We start from the raw sequence: 19,594 nt of genomic DNA, 5'->3' as shown, positions 1-19,594 counted from the left end.
CATGCTGAAGGTTGACACGGCTCGGGTCTATTAGAAAGCATAGCCAATGGGAGCTGAGTTTACCCACCTTGGGCCCTCCTCGAGTGCTTTTTTATTCCTGATGAATTTTCTCGGATCTGTGACACAATCCATTGGTACCTTCGCCTGCCCCAATCAGCATCTTACTCCAAACTGAGAAAACACAAGCCGGGGCCCCCTTCCGCACGGGCTCTGCTTGGCCACAAGGCCTCAGACCGGCCTCCGAATTTCTGGCCACTCCTGTGCAAATGTGGAAAGAACCTAAATGTCACCTGGCAAGGTGACATCAAACCTGAGTGTGTGCCATTAGTTTGGGGATTGGGGGAGGGGCAGGGCAGATAGAAGGGGGACGTACCATAGCATAGCTGCCATGGCATCCGCGATGACACTCCAACGCACACAACGGGTCGGGGAGGCTGTCTCTGGGAGTTTCAAGGACAGACAATAATCACATACCGGGCATCCCGAATGAGCCTTTATTTTGCTCTACCTTCCTGAGAAAGTGCCCATACTCTTTGGGAATGTTTGGATTGAGTCACATTACAGGATAGGAACCAATGGATACTGAAAAGCTCATCATCTTTTTCTTTTTAAACCTCGTACATGTTACACGGGATCAAATACAATGCACACAGGTTCTTCCGAAAATTAATCTAGGGTGTGTGCTAAAGCCACACAAGGAAATCCTATGTTTCTCATCAGCTTTGTGGAGTTTCCAGTGTCTAAAGAAACTAGCGTAGCTGAGGTGAGCCAGAGGACGGCGGGTGAGGGGATTCCGGCCAGGCTGGGCAGGGCTGTCAGCTCCTTCAATCCAGCAGTGGACCCCCGAGCTCCAAGAGTACCACAAAGGTCCTGCCTCCACCCAGAGTTCATGCTGGACCCTGGGCCCCGGACAGAGAAATGGGCACTTCCACACGGTCTCAAGTGCTATTATTTGGCAAGTAGGAAGCTATAGGAGGACGAACAGGTACAGAACAGGGAATCTATTCCTTTACATGAAGGTGAAGTAGAAGCCAGGTGTCACTCATCAAAATCCTGCAACCTCCGCGCGTTTACGGAGACATGGTCAATTATAGTCAACAATGCAAATATCCGTATTTCCCCTCACAGATTTACCATATCATTTTTCTGCTGATTTTTTTCAGATTTTGAAAATAAGCTTTGTTTTTCTTGCCTGACTTTTTAAGGATTTAATTACTGTATCAGACTGCTAGAAAGCATATTTTATGTACAGTATACCACATACACATATACCACAATTCCTAATTGTGAATATTTTTAATACCCACCCGCCACCTGGCCCCGTCAACAGCAGACATCAGTGAGCTGCTTCCTAAAGCTCTGTACCTGGGTTGTCCCATAAGGTAGGCACTGGCCAAATGTGCCAAGTGAACCCTTGAAACCTGGCTACTTCGAGCTGAGATGTGCTGTGAGTGTAAAACAGACACAGATTTCAAAGGTTAGATAATAAAATTGAATGCAAACTATCTCAATTTTTTTTTTATTGAATATGTGTTGAGTAACAATATTTTGGACGTGTTAGGATAGAAAAAAGGTGCCATTCAAGTTCGTTTCCTCTGGGCTTTTTTGTTTTTTTAATATTGCTACAGAAAATCCTACATGGTCCTACTCGTATCAGATAGCAGGACTCTGGACCACCAGCTTTCTTGTCTCTTAAAGAGAATGGTCCTACCTCTTGTGCTCCTAACTTCAGCTGTTTCACGAGCTAGATAATTGTCCCTGTTCAGGAGCTGAGATAGTACTTGTATCTTCTGCCTTCAAAATCCTACCCTTGTTCACAAAATCATCTCAGTCCCCTTTGTCTCTGTCTTTAAATGGCACTTGAGGGCCAAAATTACTACCCAGCTCAAGCTAATTGTTACCTGTGTCAACAAAAAAACATTCCAAAGATTGAAAGGATGATAAAATCAAGCATTTCAAAAAGCACTAGAAAGTAACCCTGGTGTTCTTGTCAACACTTCTGCAAAAATCTCCATTGACTTTCTCATTCTCCTCTGGTAAAACAAGTTTCACCCTTCCCCATGCAACTCTTTGTTTTCAGTTTCACTTCCCTGAGAATGCAAGTATCGGGGCTACATTAACAAATAGCACTTCCTGGGGAAATGCATTCAGAATTCTGAAAAGGAGGCCTACTGGGAAAAGAACTCATTATGAACTGATGATACACCGCTATGCAAACAATAGACAACCGAAGTCGAAGTCAGGTGCTTAAGAATTACATCAGGTATAATCACGGAGATTAAGTGAGATAAAGCAGCACATTCTGGAAAGTGGTGTTTTATACCAAACATTTCTTAAAAAAAAAAATAGAATAAGCAAAGGTGCATTTCTGAGAAAGTTCTACAAAGCCTTACTGTCTCAAAGAGTCAGGGCAGAATGAGGTAAAGGGCAGAAAATGAAGGGTGGAAAAAAAGAGATAGGTCTTATCTTCCCAAAGGCCGCTAATCCTTGTCTCTGAGCAGTTCAGAGGATTGGGTAACAGTGCCAGACCCATGCTTGATGAAGCATTAAACTTGCCTTAACTAGCAAAGAAGAGACTGTGGTTGACAAGCACCCCTGCAGGTACCATCACAAAGTCACATTCATGGCTCCAGGGAACAGGCAGGTGTGTATCCAGAGTGGTGATGAAGCATCAAGCTCATTTAGAAGCTTAATAAATTTAATTTTAATAAGATATCCCGGTTTGCATTAAAATTCATGAGACTCGAAGAACATGTTCTCTGGACCTTTCATTAGAGGGTAAGGAATTTATTTGACAGTGTAACTTGACCACCTGAGCAGGAAAACTCATGTCTACAAACTATACTTAGGAATCCCAGAAGCTTTTTGAAATTGAGTCATTTCAGATTGAGCAGCTGCATGCACTGTTCTACCCAATTAGTGACCTCTACGGGAATTTATTTTCCCCCTTAGGAATTCATCCCTTTATATCTCTGAGTCCAAAAAAAACAAAAGAGAGAGAGACTAAAAAAGTGTGCCTTAAAAAAAAAAAAACAGTCTCATTAGTACTGAACCACTGAGCCCTATCACCATGGGGGCAAGGTCACACTCACGCTGTAAGAAGAGCACAACATCACTTACATTTAGAATCAGATCGATCTGGACTCATTTCTCAGCTCTGTTCCTTACTAGCTGTGTGACCTTGGGCAAGTAACTTGACCTCTCTGAGTCCTCCCGATTTTGTTTTTAATGAGTCAACGCAAATACTTCCTACCACCTTGCACGATTTTACGAGAGGAAGCACGAATGTATGCACACCTTTGCCAGGTTAGTAGTCTACGTAAAGTATGCGGGCATTTTACAGCCCTATGAAGCCTTCCCGAGGCAATGAAGTCACAACACGTTTCCTAACCCTGTATGTTACGGAACACGGGCCCAAGCTGTCGGCAGCGCTCAGGGCAGGTCTCCCGAGTTATACATGGGGTGTTTTCTATGAGTTCCAGTCGCACCCGTCTCGGTGCGTGAAGCCCATGCCTGCCACCATCGACTACGGGACCGTCCAGCGCCCACGGGGCTGGTAACCGCTCAGGGCCCCCGCACCAGGTGCTGTGCCTCCCAAACTTCCCGGCACTTGGGTGAAAATGGAGATTCTGATTGGGCGGCTGTGGGGTGGGGACCCGGGCTCCGCGCACCGCGAAGCGGCTCCGCGGTGATGCCGGTGCTGGGACTCGCTCGGACGGGCCAGGCGGCTGAGCAGGGCTCCTCCGCCAGCCCCGCCACCGCATATCCTTGGGTCTGCGGCGTCTGCAGCGTCTGCGGTGGCGCGTGGAGCGGTCCCGCGCGCCGACGGAGGTCCGGCGGTACCCCGGCCGCCACCCGCTGGGTACCAGGCACTCCCACCCCAAACGCCTCCGGACGTGGGCGGATGCCCCCAAGCCGACAGGTGGAGAACCGTGCCCCGCGGGATGCTGCGAGCAAGGTGCGTGCACCTCCCGGGGGCGGGGCGGGGGGAGGGGCAAGCCGGCAGGGCCCCTGTGAGGCCGAGGCGCACGTGTGGAGGCCCAGGCCTGGCGGCGCGCAGCGCCCGCGGCCCCCCCGGGGGCCTCCCGCCCGCGCGGGGGTCCCCGAGCACCACGCCCTCGCGCGCCGCCCCCCGCGCGCTCCGTCCCCCCGCGCGGCGCGCCCGCCGGAAGTAGGGGCCCCGGGCGCCGTGGACGCCTCAGCCCCGCGCCCGCCCGCGCGCGCTCGCGGCCGGCCTGACGTGGTCCCCGGCCCTGAGAGCCTGCGCATCCCCCCTCCGCCACCCCCACCCCGCCTCCCGCGCCCTCCGGCCCCACACAGCCCTCGCGGGAGGCGGCCGCAGGCTACCCACCCAGAAGGAGGCCGTCCATGTCAAAAAGCAGGTGGGTGACGGGGCGCAGCGGGGGCACGGGCGCCGCCATGGTGCCGCCGTCTCGGCCGAGTCGGGGCGGGGAGGAGGGCGCCGCGCGCACGCGCGCTCCGGGCCTCTCAACCCCCCACCGTCCCGCGCGCCCCGAGCCGTTCTGCGCACGCGCGGCCCCCGGGGCTCCGCGCGCCCGCGGCCCTTTCCCCGCCCAGGCCGCGCACGCGCACACGCGCTCCGGGCGGCCCAGGGCGCGCCGGGAGCCGCTCTGCGCATGGGATGCCCAGTCCAGGGCCCGAGCAGAGCGAGTTCCCAGTCTGGGGGCAAGTGCGTGGCTCGAATGTGGAAAGGGCGCGAGGAAGGAGCGACGGCGGCGCGTGGGGTTGTTGGGAAGAGGGGCGCATAGGTGCCCAGGGTAAACAGGCAGCCGGGTGGCCTTAGCCATGGGGTCCCCTGGTGGCTTCGTCCCGGCCGGGAGCGCCAATCCTTGCACCCTCGGCAGGTTTCGGTCCGGTTTGGCCCGCCCGGCTCCCCGCGGGCCTCGCAGGGCGGATGCGGATGCGCAGTGGCGCGCGGGTCCTCGTCCTTTGCTCCTGTATCCCCTGAGCGCATTCTGGTACATCCCCCCCGACCACTCCCCTGGCCGGAGTCCGATAGGGAAGGGCTGAAATCATGAGACGTTTGAAAATGCCTTGCCGTTTTTGCCTTATATGTCTCATCCGTCTTTGCTCTGACTTTTCTTTTTTTTCCCCCCAAACGTTCTGAACGCAACTTGAAAAGCATTCCTTTTTTTTTTTCCTTCCCCACTCTCAGGAATACCTCCCCCCACCCCGTTTGTATTTAGTGTTCGTTGGCATTGTATATGCATGTTTACGCATAAAGGTAGGATCTTTCAAGAAGCAGAAAGAAGAAAGTTCCAGAGACTTTAAAAATGTGAGCGTTAGAGAGTAGCACAGACATGTATACTACCAACTGTAGGATAGATAGTCAGTGGGAAGTTGTTGTATAACAAAGGGAGTCCAACTCGAGGATGGAAGATGCCTTGGAGGACTGGGGCGGGGAGGGTGGGGGGGACTCGGAGGGGGGGAGTCAAGGAAGGGAGGGAATACGGGGATATGTGTATAAAAACAGCTGATTGAAGTTGGTGTACCCCCCAAAAAATAATAAATAAATAAATAAAATTTAAAAAAGTAAAAAAAAAAAATGTGAGCGTTGTAATTCTGGTGAAGTGCCTCCTCGGAGACTGTGCACTCGGAGACACCTGGGTTCAGCAAGTGTATCAGCAATAAGTAGTAGACCTCTGTGCTTCTGTTTCCTCGTATGTAAAACTGGGGTGTTCAGTGACATGAGGCAGGTCAAGCTGTTGGAACTGGCAGATAGCATATGCTCAATTAACTTATGTCTTTTAAGAGACATTCCCTAGTTTAGTCCAATCGCGATTTCCCATTGAGGACCCTGGACCTCAGAGAAAGCCGTTCATCAACCACTTAGTGAGCAGACTGTGACCCAAATGTGCTAGGCTGCTGTATCAAAGCATCACAGACTGGGTAATCTCCAAAACAGGAAGGTATTGCCTCCAAGTTCTGGAAGCCAGAAGTCTGAGATCACGGGGTCAGCAGGGTTAATGCCTTCCCAGGAGAAGATTGGTTCCAGACCTCTTTCCTTGGCTGTACCTGGCCACCTTATCCCTCTATCTCACCATATTATCTTCTTTCTATGCATCTATTTCTGTGTCTAAATTTCCCCTTTGTATAAGGACCCCAGTCATATAGGATAGCCACCGAGACTCATGACCACATTCTAAGTTAATTACATATTTCAAGACCCAGTCTTCAAGTAAGGTCACACTCTGAAGTACTGGAGGTTAGGACTCTTACACTGTTTTTTGAGGGGTACACAGTTCAACCTGTAACAGATTTATTCCACAAACATTGGGCATGTACTATATGTCCATGCTCACCTGCTGGAACCTTTAGAATTCTTGCTCTCAATGTCTTTCTATTCCTAGAAACCAATGGGCACATGGAGGAGAGAGTTGTTTTTCTCTCCCATTGTGACAGCATTGCGTCTGTTGATTCCTTAGATAAAAGGAGTATTTTTAAAAGGGGGAAAAAGAAAGCTCCAATGCCAGAACTAAGAATTGGAAACAGCAGGGATAATGCAGGAGCTATAGGAGATCTCTATGTTAGGGACAGTTGGCTCCTTGGAAGGAGCTTAGGGAGTTGCCTGGGTTTTGAAGCTTCCTAAAGATTTGCTGCAAAAATAAGCAAACGCATGGATGCAGGTGATGAAAGCGTCAGACGTCCTGGTACAAGGATCCTTGGAGAGGGTCCCCCTTTCCCTGGTTCATGCCCTTAGCCCATGTAACACTGGGCATGTCTGGGCAGAGAATCCAGTTTGTTCACTTACCGGAACCAAGGTGCTGGCAGGGGCGTTCCCCTTCACCGCAGCTAAGCTGGCCAAACCTCATGGCAGTTGAGGAAGAGACGCATTGGGGAACTTTTCCAGCAAGGCGTGAAAACATGGCTCAAATCATTTTTTTTAAGTCTTATTTTCCACACGCCTCAGAAACATCTCTTGTATACAGTGAAAGATACCTCTTTGCTTCAAAACAACAACAAGAAAGATGAGTAATGCTTCTTTGTCACAGGCTAGACTGGAAAAAAATGAAAATGTGTTCTATTAAAGTGGTTTCTACACAAGTCACTAGGTGCTGTTTAGCTTTTCATAATTCCCCTAGCAGTCAGAGTTGCGTAGAAACAAAACTTTTGTGAAGAGGGAGGATGGGCTTCTTTCTATGAATTACACTTTATTTTTGCAAAATTGTGTTCTCCCCGTGGCATGATAACTTACTTTTCCTGACAACTTTAAAAGGCAGCAGAGGAACTTCCCTGGTGGCACAGTGCTTAAGAATCCGCCTGCCAATGCAGGGGGCACAGGTTTGATCCCTGGTCCAGGAAGATCCCACATGCCATGGAGCAGCTAAGCCTGTGCGCCACAACTGCTGAGCCGCCCTCTAGCGCGCGGGAGCCACAACTACTGAGCCCATGCACCTAGAGCCTGTGCTCTGCAACAAGAGAAACCACCTCACTGAGAGGCCCGTGCACTGCAACAAAGAGTAGCTCCCGCTCTCCACAACTACAGAAAGCCCGTGTGCAGCAACGAAGACCCAACACAGCCAAAAATAAATAAATACATATATTAAAAAAAAAAGGGCAACAGAGACAGTCCTGTAAACTATCATACCATGGTGTCAAAAGCTAATGTCTGATTGGCACAAATAAAAAGATGATCCTTTCCAACACAATGTGTAAACTTACACATGCCATTTGTTGTAAAAAATACATATATATATATATATATATATGTGTGTGTGTATGCCACTCTCTATACAGTCCTAACTTATTTCAACTTCCTTATTTTGCTGTCTTGGTTCTTCTGTCTGTGTTTGCTTTGTGTCTTGTATTTCAAAAGCTGCTTAGAGCCCAAAGTTATCTTTGGAAGTAGTCCCAACCCTACAGTTTACCCTCAGCAGCCCTGATTTCCTTCCCTAGCTCCGTCTACCCCGGTCCTAGGATGTATGAGCTTGACACGTGGTGTCCATCCTGCAGGTTACACTTGCAGCACCTGTGCTGAGTCTGAAAGGGCTGTGTTGATTAAAGACCCCAGGAACATTTGCTGCTGGCAGGACCGGTCGGGCTTTGCGGTGAGTTTGGAGATGACAGGATGCCCTCTTCAGTTGCAAGGGCTCCTTGCTCAACAGTCCTTTAGCTGGAGAACTCACATGGGAACAAGTTGAAATTTTAAGGTGCAGGGGATGGAGAACAGACATCAAAGTACTGATGTCTTGAGTGGAACTTTGTCACTTTGTATAGCCATATAATGGCACATCTGTTATATATATATAATATATTCTTTATATTATATATAGATATTTACTTATATATAAAGTGTATCCATCCATACATAAGGCATATGCATACATATATATAAAGTGTAACCGTATATAAATGTATATATTCTGTCTGTTTATTGGGAGCAGTCTCTAAACAGCACACAATAATAACTTAGCACTCATGGCCTCTTAGGTAAGTTCTGAGAGTAGTGGTCTGTCAGTTTCAGAGACTTGTAAACTCGTTTTGACTAGTGTTGGTGAGAGACACTTCCTGAGAGATGTGTTACTCAGCTCAGGCATAGCAAAGTATGAACTGGGCTGCTTAAACAACAGACGTTTAGTTCTCATGGTTCTGGAGGCTGGAAGTCTGAGATCAGGGTACCGGCAGATTCTGGTTCCTGAGGATGACTGCCTTGGTTCTTGGATGACTGCCTTTTTGGTTCTTGGATGACTGCCTTCTCTCTGTGTCCTCAGATAGGGCAGGGAGATGGGGTGGACCTCTGGTGTCTATTCTTATAAGGACGTTATTCTTATCACGGGGCTTCCACCCTCATGACATCATCTGAACCTAATTACTTCCCTGTGAGTTATAAGAAACTATTTGGTCTTTGTTCTGTTTCAGGCAGCTCCTAAAACCCTTGAAATTTCCTAAGTGAGGAGAGAGATCAAGGTGTCTTGTTATGTTACTGAGGCGACTTTTGCAAAGCAGCTAATTGTGGGGACCTGTTGCCAGGGGAGCCAAGTGTCTGATTAGAGGATGGGTGAGGGGCTGGAGGTTGAATCAGTCACCCATGGCCAGTGGTATAATCAGTATGCCCACGTTAATGAAGCCTCTGTAAAAACCCCAAAGGACCGGGTTTGGAGCTTCTTTGTTGGTGTACCCGTGTGCTGGGAGCCTGGTACCCTAGTGAGGGTGAGGAAGCCCCGTGCCCCTTCCCCATACCTGCCCTGTGCTTCTCTTCCATCTGGCTGTGGCTGGAGTCATAGCCATTTATAATAAACTGCATAACAGTAAAGTCAGCTATTCTCCTGAGTTCTGTGAGCCACTGTAGCAAAGGAATCAAGCCCGAGGAGCGGGTTGTAGGAACCTCCGATCTAAAGCTGGTTGGTCAGACGCACAGGTGAGAGCCTGGACTTTTGAGTGATGTCTGAAGGCCGTGGGGTTGGGTGGGGGCAGTCTTGTGGGTCGGCACCCTTACCCTGTGGGGGATCTGAAGCTATGTCCAGATAGACATGTCAGAATTGAGTTGAATTGTAGGGCACCCAGGTGGTGTTGGAGCATTGCTTCCTGGGGTTGGAAAACCTTGGAGTTGGAATTGATATCAGAAGTAAACTCCCATGGCCCTAATGTATAGCACAGGGAACTGCGTTCAATATCCTGTGATAAACGGTAATGGAAAAGGATATGAAAAAGCGTATGTATGTGTGTGAGTATGAATAAATTTGTTGTACAGCAGAAATTAACACACCATTGTAAAACAACTATACTTCAATTAAAAATAAGTTTAAAAAGGGACTTCCCTGGAGGTCCAGTAGTTGAGACTTTGCCTTCCAATGCAGGGGGTGAGGGTTCGATCCCTGCTTGGGGAGCTAAGATCCCACATGCCTCCCAGCCAAAAAACCAAAACATAAAACAGAGGCAGTATTGTAACAAATCCAATTAAGACTTTAAAAATGGTGCACATCAAAAAAAAAAAAAAAGTAAAAGTAAAGAAGTAAACTCCAAAGATCCCACCTCCAAATACCATCTCATTGGGACTTAGGGCTTCAACCTATGAATTTTAGGGGGACCCAAACATTCAGTCAATCATAGAATATTATCTCGGGGTCCACATGGGCCAATGTTCTGTCCCAGATGTGGCGCCACAGGTGGCCTTCAGGATGGAACAGCAGGCTCACCCAGGAGACTTTGCAGGTGACCACACGGCCTTAGCACATAGGAAGGGATGCAAAGAAATGTGTCGAATTGAGGTTTTAGAGCCTACAGAAGTCAGTCACCCAGGTACCTTTAGTTCAGGAGTTTCCCCCTTGGCATTATACATATTTGGGGCAGGAAGGTTGTTGTGGGCTGAATTGTGTACCCCAAAACTGAATGCTGAAGCCCGAGGGAGACACTGGGACCTCAGAATGTGGGTGGATTTGGAGATCTTTAAAGAGGTGGTGAAGGTAAAATGAGGTCACTAGGGTGGGTCCTGATCCAATAGGATTGATGTCCTTATAAGAACAGGAGATGAGGACACACACACACACAGAGGGATGACCCTGTGAGGACACAGCGGGGAGACGGCCTTCTGCACGCCCAGGAGAGAGGCCTCTGGAGGAACCAGCCCTGCTGACACCTGGATCTCAGATTCCAGCCTCCAGGACTGGGGGAAATAAATGTCTGTTGCTTAAGCCATCCAGCCTGTGGTACTTTGTTAATGGAAGCCCTAGCAATTAAGACAATGATTTTCTTTGGGGGGGGAGGGGTGTTTCTGTGCATTGTAGGATATTTACCAGCCTCCCTTATCTCCACCCACAAGATACCAGTAGCAAGCACCTCCTGTCTGTCTGTCTGACTGTCTGTCTGTCCGTCCGTCCGTCCGTCCGTCCGTCCATCCGTCCATCCATCCATCCATCTATCCATCCTTCTGTCTGTCCATCTTTATTTCTATCTATCTGTCTATCCATACACACATGCACACATATCTATGGACTGATACGTCTATGGAATCCCAGTAACCTAGTGAAACAGGAAGGAGGGTAATAGCTCAGAGTTTCTGCCCTGCATATACAGTCACTTTTGCCATGTCCCTTGACTCCAAAACTTCATGACCCAATGCAAGAGTTCTCTGTCTTGGATTCAAGAGGGATTTAAAAAAAAAAAAAATACTCCCTGTATAGCTAAAGCATTTCACCGATTCATTTTTACGTCTTCCTGACAACAACATGCTCGTTGCTGCTTAGACAACACGTCCTTTCACGCTTGTAAAACACAGTTAAGTGTCCTGCTAATTAACCCTTTCCTTGGAGACTCCAGGTCCGTAAGCTGACAGTAACTTGCAGAGGTCACTGAGTTCCTGGGAGAACTAGGGTCTGTCTCTCTGGTGGCGAGTCTGCTGTAGCCGACATCTGGTACCCTACCTCTGCCCCAGCCTTGTGCTCAAGCCTGGGAGGTGCAGGTCTCAGCGGAGATGGGTGGTAGGTTGGGCTCAGGCCGGGTGCTCTCTGTGACCGTCTGTTGGCAGGTGCCCGTAGGCTGTGCTTTGCTCCAGCCGTGGCCGGGGCAGGGGGCAGGGCTCACAAACCTTGCCCCCTCCCCCCCAGCAGGATGGGCCCAAGGGGACATCTTTCCTGATGGTGCTGGGAAATCAGAAGCTCTGGCTTCTGTATGTAGCTGGCAAGGGGGTAGGGACCACAGGATGTTGTCCCCTCCTCCCACCTCTTTCCCCCCAGACCCAGCAGCTCCGGGCGGGAGACCTGACGTGGATGGCTGCATTTGCTGTTCCTGGTGTTTTCCCCTGGGATGCAGTTGTTATTTTGCGGGAAGGTCATTAGCCTTGACTTCCTTTGCTGTCAGAGTACCACCTGGAGGACCTCAGGAGAGGAGCCCTGTGTAGTGCTCTCAGTGGTAGACACACCCGTGGCATCCGTACCATCTGGGACCTTGCCCCAAATGCAGACCAGCCCCTCCCAGGCCCCACCTGGCCCTCCTGAATCAGAATCTGCATTTCACCCTGGTCCTCAAGGGGTCTAGGCCATTGACCTCTCCCTGCTCCACCGGGGTGTGAAGGATGCTTCGTGGTGGTATGCGGGTATATGAAAACCTTGACTTGTGATGATGTTTATGTAGAAAATAGGAAATCAGTTAAGCCTTCCTAGCATTTATTGTCTGTGTGGATACTGGTGAGTGATTGCCGCAGGGGATGGTCATGTGTCCCAGTAGGTCCTGCCACTGTCTTTAGGGAAGAGAGTGTGGAAAGGTATCTGGGCCCTCAACTGCTGTATTTGAAGTATAGTTGACTTATAATATTATATAAGGGCAGCTTTTCTTATTTTACGTTTAAGCCAACCTTCAGGAAACGGACAGAGGTCGTAAAGTCCTACCAAAGGAGTAAAATGTAGGTTCAGGTTCTTAAGAAGAAAAGGGAGCTCCTGGCACGAGCTTTGCAGTGCTTGCTGACGTGTTGTCACGAGCACTGTGCAGAATGGCATGTAAGGGCGGAGGCTGAGTGGTCAACAGTGGGGACCGTGAGGCGCATGGTGGAACCCTACGCTGTTTCAGAATTCCCGCTCCGGCCCTTGGACCCTTTGATGACCGCCTGTGACCGTGGACACCTGAGGGAGGGGCCTGGGGCTCCCCTGCCACATCTCCCCTCCAGGAGCCCTGCTCACCGCTGGGACTCATGACCACTACTGAGTTCTGCCGTCCTTCTCTGCCTCCTCCTGTTGCAGGAAGGGGGACCCTTGCAGGGCCCAAGAGGGGGATCTTGTCTAACCCGCAGAAATGAATCGTCTGAGGAGACACGTGCTGACCAAACAAGAGACCTTACTGGGAAGGGGCGCCCGGGCGGAGAGCAGGAGGGGGAGGGAGCCCAGGAGGACTGCCCTCCGCGTGGCTCACAGTCTCAGGTCTTATGGTGACGGGGTTAGTTTCCAGGTTGTCTCTGGCCAAGCATCGGACTCAGGGTCCTTCCGGGGGCGTAAGCATCGCTCAGCCAAGATGGCTTCCAACGAGGAGGATTCTGGGAGGTTGGGAGAATGTATGGACTGGCATCTCCTCTCTCCTTTTGACCTTTCTCGAATTCTTTCCATTACTGGTAGCCTGTTAGTTCCGCGTTCCTTACCAGGACCTCCTGTTGTAAGAGAACTCACGCATGTGGTTACTATCGGGCCTGGCCAGGGCGGGCAGTTTCAGACGGCAGTTCCCCTGACACTCCCTCCTCCCCATCCTCCCTCTCCCTCCGTCTCCCTCTCTTCTCCCTCTCCTGATTTGTGGGCCTGGCTAAATCCTGTGGCCTAGCCCCTTCCCTCCGGGACCTGTTGGAGGGGTGGTGCCTACGGCTGACGTGCCTGGGGGTGTTGGCATCTGGGTCCCTTCTGAGTCTTTCCGAGATTCACAGGAGGGGTGCCGGGGGCCCTGCGTGCCGAGTCTCCTGTCCCCAGGGCAGAGTCACTGCTCTGCCTGGGCGGGCACAGGTCTGCTTCCAGTGACACCTCTGGCTCATCAGAAAGGCCTTGATCCCACGTGGCGTCTTAGCATGCCTGTCAGTTCTCAGAAACACATGCTCTAGGCAGGTACGGAGAGCCTCCAGGAAAGAGTGATGAGTGGCTTTTTTGTTTCCTAACAACGGCAGTGATTGCCACCAGCCTTCAAAGGACTGGAACATGCTCACTACTTTAGAGACATCTCTGATTTCATTCTCTCCACGAGAGAGGCAGGAGATGTAATTATCCTTGTTATATCAACGAGGACACGGAGCACCAGAGGAGTAGAGTCCATCCCCCCAGGTCACACACCTGAGAAGGCACAGGGAAGGTGTATCTTGCTTCCTTGCAAGGAACCAGCAGGCAGAACTGTCTATTTTTATATTCTTCCCTGTGTTTTTAAAGTTTCTGATACTGTGGGTGATCAGAACCACATCCCTAATAGACGACTAACGTCAGAATCAAATATACTCAGGATTCTGTCTATCTGTGTATCTGTCTATCTGTCCATCCATCCATCCATCCATCCATCCATCCATCCATCCTGGAGACCACCAGCAAAAAACTGTAAGAAAAAAGGAAAAAGAGAGGTCCAGAAAATAAGCCCAAAGAGACATTTTTGTTTTTCCTTCTGCCATTTGAATGTACGCCCATCGTGGCAGCAGCAGTGGGGTCCGACGGTGACCTTGTTTATTTGAGCATCTCTTAGCCCAGCCAGGCCCAGAGAGGCAGGTTCTGTCCCGTTCAGCCTGACCAAGCAAGCCACAGTTAAGCACACAGCAGGGGGGAGTGGAAAGTGGGCTGCTGGCCACCGCCTCTCCCCTCACCTGCCAGGATGACACAAGCCCGGAAAAAGCAGTGCACCTTGCATCACCCCTCTGAGATCCACAAGTCACATGTCCACTCAAAACGCTTCCTACCTGAGGTCCAGGATACTTTTCTCATTTTGTTTTTAAACCTAGCATTTACCAGACACATCACACACACTCTTTAACGGGAAAGTAACAGCTGTAAACTCCTCATTAGATTGGATTTCCACCCCCACCCCCCACCATCATGCTTTTAGAAGTGCCAGACTGCCGGTATGCTTGGGGTCCACTGGGACCCTCCAGCTCTCTCTAACTACCAGCTGTCCTGAAGCAATCATTGAGTACAAACTTAGGATCTTGGCCATTCACTTTGATATGCAGAGCACTGAAATACAAGCAAGTTTATGCATTAAGTTGTACAGAAAGAGAATCTGAAGTACCTGAAGGAGTGAAGATTTAAGAATCGTAAGAGGAATGGGGGGTGTGTGTGTGTGTGTCTAGACACGCACGCACATTTATGTTATATATGTAAATAATCGAGTTGTGTGTATGATTGAAGAAACTTGAGAAACTGTCTTTACATAAATTTTAAATGTATTTAACTTATAAAGACATTCTTATATGTTATGTGTTATTTATAAATAATATATGTGTGCGAGGGGGTTATAAGAAACTTAAGAGGAAAGGTCATTACGTATCATTTAAACATACTGAATCTACATATGTGCATACATCACGTAAGTAAATAGATGTGTGTGTTGCTTTAAGAAACTCAGGTGAAATTCTCTCTGTAAAATGTACTACGGTGCATGTGTGTATATGTAAATGAAATTGCAGAAGCTTCAGAGTTGTGTAACAAGTGAAGTAGGTGGATCAAACAAGTATAATAAATGTATTTTGTTCTTTCACGGGCACATTTCAAATATGTTTCTTGGCGGCTGCTATATGAATGTATAAAGAATAACATTTAAAAAGCGTATATTTGAGATGGTACTGATGAACCTGTTGGCAGGGCAGGAATAGAGATGCAGACGTAGAGAATGGACTTGAGGACACAGGGAGAGGGGAAGGGGAAGCTGGGATGTAGTGAGAGAGTAGCGCTGACATGTACACACTGCCAAGTGTAAAATAGATGGCTAGTGGGAAGCTGCTGCAGAGCACAAGGAGATCAGCTCAATGCTTGCGGATTGCCTAGAGGGTTGAGATAGGGAGGGAGACTCAAGAGGGAGGGGATATGGGGATGTATGTATACATACAGCTGACTCACTGTTGTACAGCAGAAACTAACATAATATTGTAAAGCAATTATACTCCAATAAAGATGAAAAAAATAAAAATAAATAAACCAAAAAAAAAAAAAGCATATATTTCAGTCCCATTTCCTAGGGCCATTTACTCCCAAAGACTCATCTCGGGGTGTTCAATTCCCGTGACTCCTCCCCCCGGAGTAACCAGAATGCTATTTAAAGGAAGGTAATGTATTAGGACTCAATTTCTGGCTTAATAACAAAGCGATAACTTGAACCCCCTGAAAGCGGTATAGCAAGGACAAGGCTGTGATTAACGGGTTCATGAAGAACGGGCAGTGCGTGGTGATTTAAAAACCACAAAGAACCAAAAACACCCACCCTGAAACGACACAGAATTGCACCTCTCCCTCTGTTGATCAGCTCCCATCCATGTTACGTGTGGCACCAGAGGAAGCCTTCTGCGAGCGGGGTCCTCGTGCATTTTGCCCCTTTGCTGCCCCAGAACCTTCCATTTAGTTTCCATGGAGGGTCTCAAGACTAGAGATGTGAGAGTGCTTGTGATAGTTTAGCATGTCTGGGCTTTATTTTCATTTTTAAATTTTGTATTGGAGTCTAGTTGATTTGCAGTGTTGTGTTAATGTCTGCTGTACGGCACAGTGATTCAGTAATATATATGTGTACATCTTTTTTTTAAATAGTCCTTTCCATGATGATTTATCACGGGATACTGAATATCGTTCCCTATGCTCTACAGTAGGACCTTGTTGTGTATCCATCCTATAGATGATAGTTAGCATTTCTGAGCGTTAGAAGGCGGTAGTGGCTTGCTGGAGAATAGCTGAGTGCATCCTGAGCTGCAGAGCTGCAGGGCTGCACCTGTACATCCAGAATGTACCTACTTGATCCCGGGCACAGGCAGTGGGAAGAAGAGTGTATTGGGCTGGCCAAAAAGTTCATTCGGTTAGTGAATCCATTGTTCTATAAAGTTCTTTTTTTTTTTTTTTTTTTTTTTGTATTTTATTATTATTATTTTATTTTATTTTTTTGGGGGTACACCAGGTTATAAAGTTCTTGATGAAAATGAAAAGCCTGTCTTCTGTTTTTACTTAAAACCAAACAGACTTTTTGGCCAAACCAACGGATACTAATAGGGCAGCTGTAGAGTGGATCCTGAGGTTCCAGGTCCCGTCCAGCTAAAGAGGGGACCCTCCGACCAGTGCCACATTGCTCCGGTCGCCATGGCCTGATTTGCATTGAGATGCCAGTTCCCCTAATCAAGGCCCTAAGGACCAAGCCTTGGTCTTTAAGCTCCGTCTTGGGGAGTGGGTCTCTGCTTGCTAGTCTTTGACTGACTGCATCGTGCTCTAGTCCTAGGGCAGACTTTTCCACCGACTGTCTCTCCGCTGGGCTCTCCTGTGCAGAGTCCAAAGTGGGAAGGCATGCCCGGTTTTATCTTGAGGGTCCCTTTGGTGGTCAGCGTGGCGAGAGGGATGTCAAACATCACCTAGGTTCCGCCTTGAACACACTTCTACACGGCTGAATAAAACCAAGCCCCTGCTTCTCCTGACCTCAGAGCACAGGGGTTTACATAGTTCTGTCAAGTGCCATCTTTTCACTTCCATTCTCTAAAACTGGCCCCAAAGGAGCCTCTATTTATGTTCCAGGCACTGTGCCCTGGTCCATTATCTCGTGAATAACCTGGCCTCGAACGCAGCAGAAGGGAAACCCAGTTCTCCAGGCTGGTTATGTACTTTTCCGAGAGGTCACCCAGCTAGCCTGGAGCCTGACTCCACGTCCTTCTTCCACTTGCTAAGATAAATCTTTCCAGGGGAGTATTTACGGGTAGCAGGGTAGTAAATGTCAGCTGAGGCTCAAATACATAAAGTCCTGGAGGAATCTTCAGTGTTGGCAGCAAGGTACCCTCTGGGCTCTGTCATCCAGCAGCAAGGGCACAAAAGAAGAGGAGGAGGGGGCTTGTGAAGAGATTTCTTCAGCATTAGCATCCTGCCTCTCTTTGTGTTGGGGGGGGTGGGCTTCTCGCTTCACCCCTGCCCTGTGAGAATTCAGCGAGACCCCTTAGAGTGGGTGAGACCTCCTTTTGCATCTCTGGGGCCCCAAGGGGCTGACTCCTGCCTTAGTGACCAAGAAGGGGGCTGTGCTAGTAAAGGCTGGGCTTCCCGAGAAGATGCACAACCAGCTGGCCTTGGTGACCGATGGGGACCTGCAGGGAGGGAGTCTTGCAGCCATTTGGACTTCTGCTCCTGCGGCTAGGGGGACTCCAGCTGAGAAGGAGCCACCCGTCTAGTCTCAGGAGTTGTTGATGGGGAGGAATCCAGCGGGGACAGGTCCCGCGAACTTGTAGGAACGCACTTCAGAGGGCGGGTCCGCCTCCAGTCTGCCTGAAGCCATCCCCGGACAGTACCAGCCGCAGGGGAACGCTCTGCCCCTTTGACCTTATGTTTCCCTCCACATTCCTTGCTGGGAGGAACAGGAGAGCAGCCCGAGGTGTGGTGAGTGAGTAATGAGGACACCAGAAGCTCCTTCCTCATCCTCTCCCTTCCCCGACCACCAAAACCCCGCCTTCCCTGGCGGTGACTTACCCTGGAATTAAACTTGCGGTTTTAGAATTGGGCTAGGCATTGCATTTTGAGCTTTCAAGCATTCCGTGACCAGAAGCATCACAAGATACGCTGGAGTTTTGACCCCCGATGCTGTGAGAACCATCTCTCCAAACGAGTAAGTTTTATAGAGACATCCTCCCCTCCCCCAAGACTAAATGTCACCTTTCGATGATGTCAGGGTCATGCCTAGTCAGGTTAAATATTTTTTCAGATTTCAGCACGCTGTCATCTTGGGCTTCCATGAAGAACGGGAAATATGTCCACAGCCGCCACATTACGTATGAATGTTATGAGTACCACCAAGCCCCAGAGGCGCACAAGATAATTAAAACTAAGTAACGTTTGATTTAAAGGCTTGGAATTGTGAAAACAAAGACAGAGAGGTCGTCTTTATGTTTTTTTGTGCTGTTGTCTGGTCAGCCTAAACACGATGAAATGATGACGGGAGAGGCCATGCTAAAAGAGAAAGGCTGGCCGTTATCTTTCCCAGGGTACAGATGTCCCCCAGATGTGTGGGCAGGGGCTCAGGGTGGCCTGGCCCACTGCCTCCCCCCCGCTGCCCCAGTGTTGGCAGGGGATGCATTCCTCGGGGCTCCGTGTGCGGCGTGCGAGGGTGCGAAGCACGTGATGGGCAGGGCTGCAGGGCTGCTGTGCCGCAGGCTGCGCGCGGGGCATCCAGAACGCAGCCCCCGCTGTGCGCGCCCTCACCCGCACCCCGGAGCCTCCCGATGGGGGAGCGGTGGTCCCCACGTGTGCCCCCCATCCCCGCTGCTTTACAGCGCCCCCCACATCTCCACCCACACGTCTGCACTTCCTGCTGTGCGTTGTGGCGTGGAAACTCCAGGGCACACGCGAAATGCTCTGGGCCCGTGCCCGTGTTTTCCCTCCCCCTTCAGCGTGCCAACAGGGAAAGAAAGATCACAGTGCCGTGTTCAGAAATGATGGACGTGTCCTTTTGTTTCCTGCCAAGGTGTGACTAATCATTTCAGGAAGCCCAGCTCCCCTCTGATTTATAGATGAGGCACTAGGGGCATGGGGGTGACCACATGGAGAAACACAGGCGGTTAAGTAACTTTTTAATGAGAGATTCACCAGTTATCCAGTGATGACTTTATGGCCAGTGTTACGAGTCCGTATAACTTCCCTGGGCCGTCCAATGACTGTTCAAAGCCCGGGAGCTCTTGGCTGGGGTGCCGTCTAGTGCAGTCAGTGGAAAAGCTGGGTGAGGTTTGCAGTCAAAGTGCCTTGTCTGTGTCCCAGTGAAGAGTTCTGTCTGAAAGCCTCGTGTATTGGTGAGTTGGATTAATTTATTTTTTTGCTTCTTGGCTGCTAAGCGATTGAGATAAATGATGGCAGAAAACAGCTCCTGGGAATAGTTACTTTGCCTACAGTTTCCTGTTTTGTTCCTTTTCTGGAACAGTTAAATAGTACATGAGATAAGAGTTGAATAAGTGGAAGGGCTAAGTTTT

General features: G+C 49.5%; 2 protein-coding genes across 3 annotated transcripts in view; one reads left to right on the top strand and one right to left on the bottom strand.

The window, feature by feature from the left end:
- The window catches only part of PUDP (pseudouridine 5'-phosphatase), a 69,672-nt gene extending 65,163 nt beyond the window's left edge, over positions 1–4,509 (bottom strand). The window contains exon 1 of the mRNA XM_057718959.1: positions 4,352–4,509. Coding sequence (XP_057574942.1) covers positions 4,352–4,421 — 70 coding nt within the window. The 5' untranslated portion in view covers positions 4,422–4,509. The remainder of the gene's footprint in view (positions 1–4,351) is intronic.
- Positions 4,510–19,286: 14,777 nt separating this feature from the next.
- Positions 19,287–19,594, top strand: part of STS (steroid sulfatase) — a 170,980-nt gene continuing 170,672 nt past the window's right edge. Inside the window, exon 1 of one of the 2 annotated variants that reach the window (XM_057718726.1) lies at positions 19,287–19,417. The gene's annotated coding sequence lies outside the window, so the exon portion shown is untranslated. The remainder of the gene's footprint in view (positions 19,418–19,594) is intronic. The other variant, XM_057718725.1, reaches the window with a different exon arrangement.

Source organism: Hippopotamus amphibius, chromosome X (assembly GCF_030028045.1).
Source record: "Hippopotamus amphibius kiboko isolate mHipAmp2 chromosome X, mHipAmp2.hap2, whole genome shotgun sequence".
Classification (NCBI taxonomy): domain Eukaryota; kingdom Metazoa; phylum Chordata; class Mammalia; order Artiodactyla; family Hippopotamidae; genus Hippopotamus; species Hippopotamus amphibius.
The sequence above is the reverse complement of the archived record's forward strand: the minus strand, read 5'-3'. Positions and strand labels throughout refer to the sequence as shown.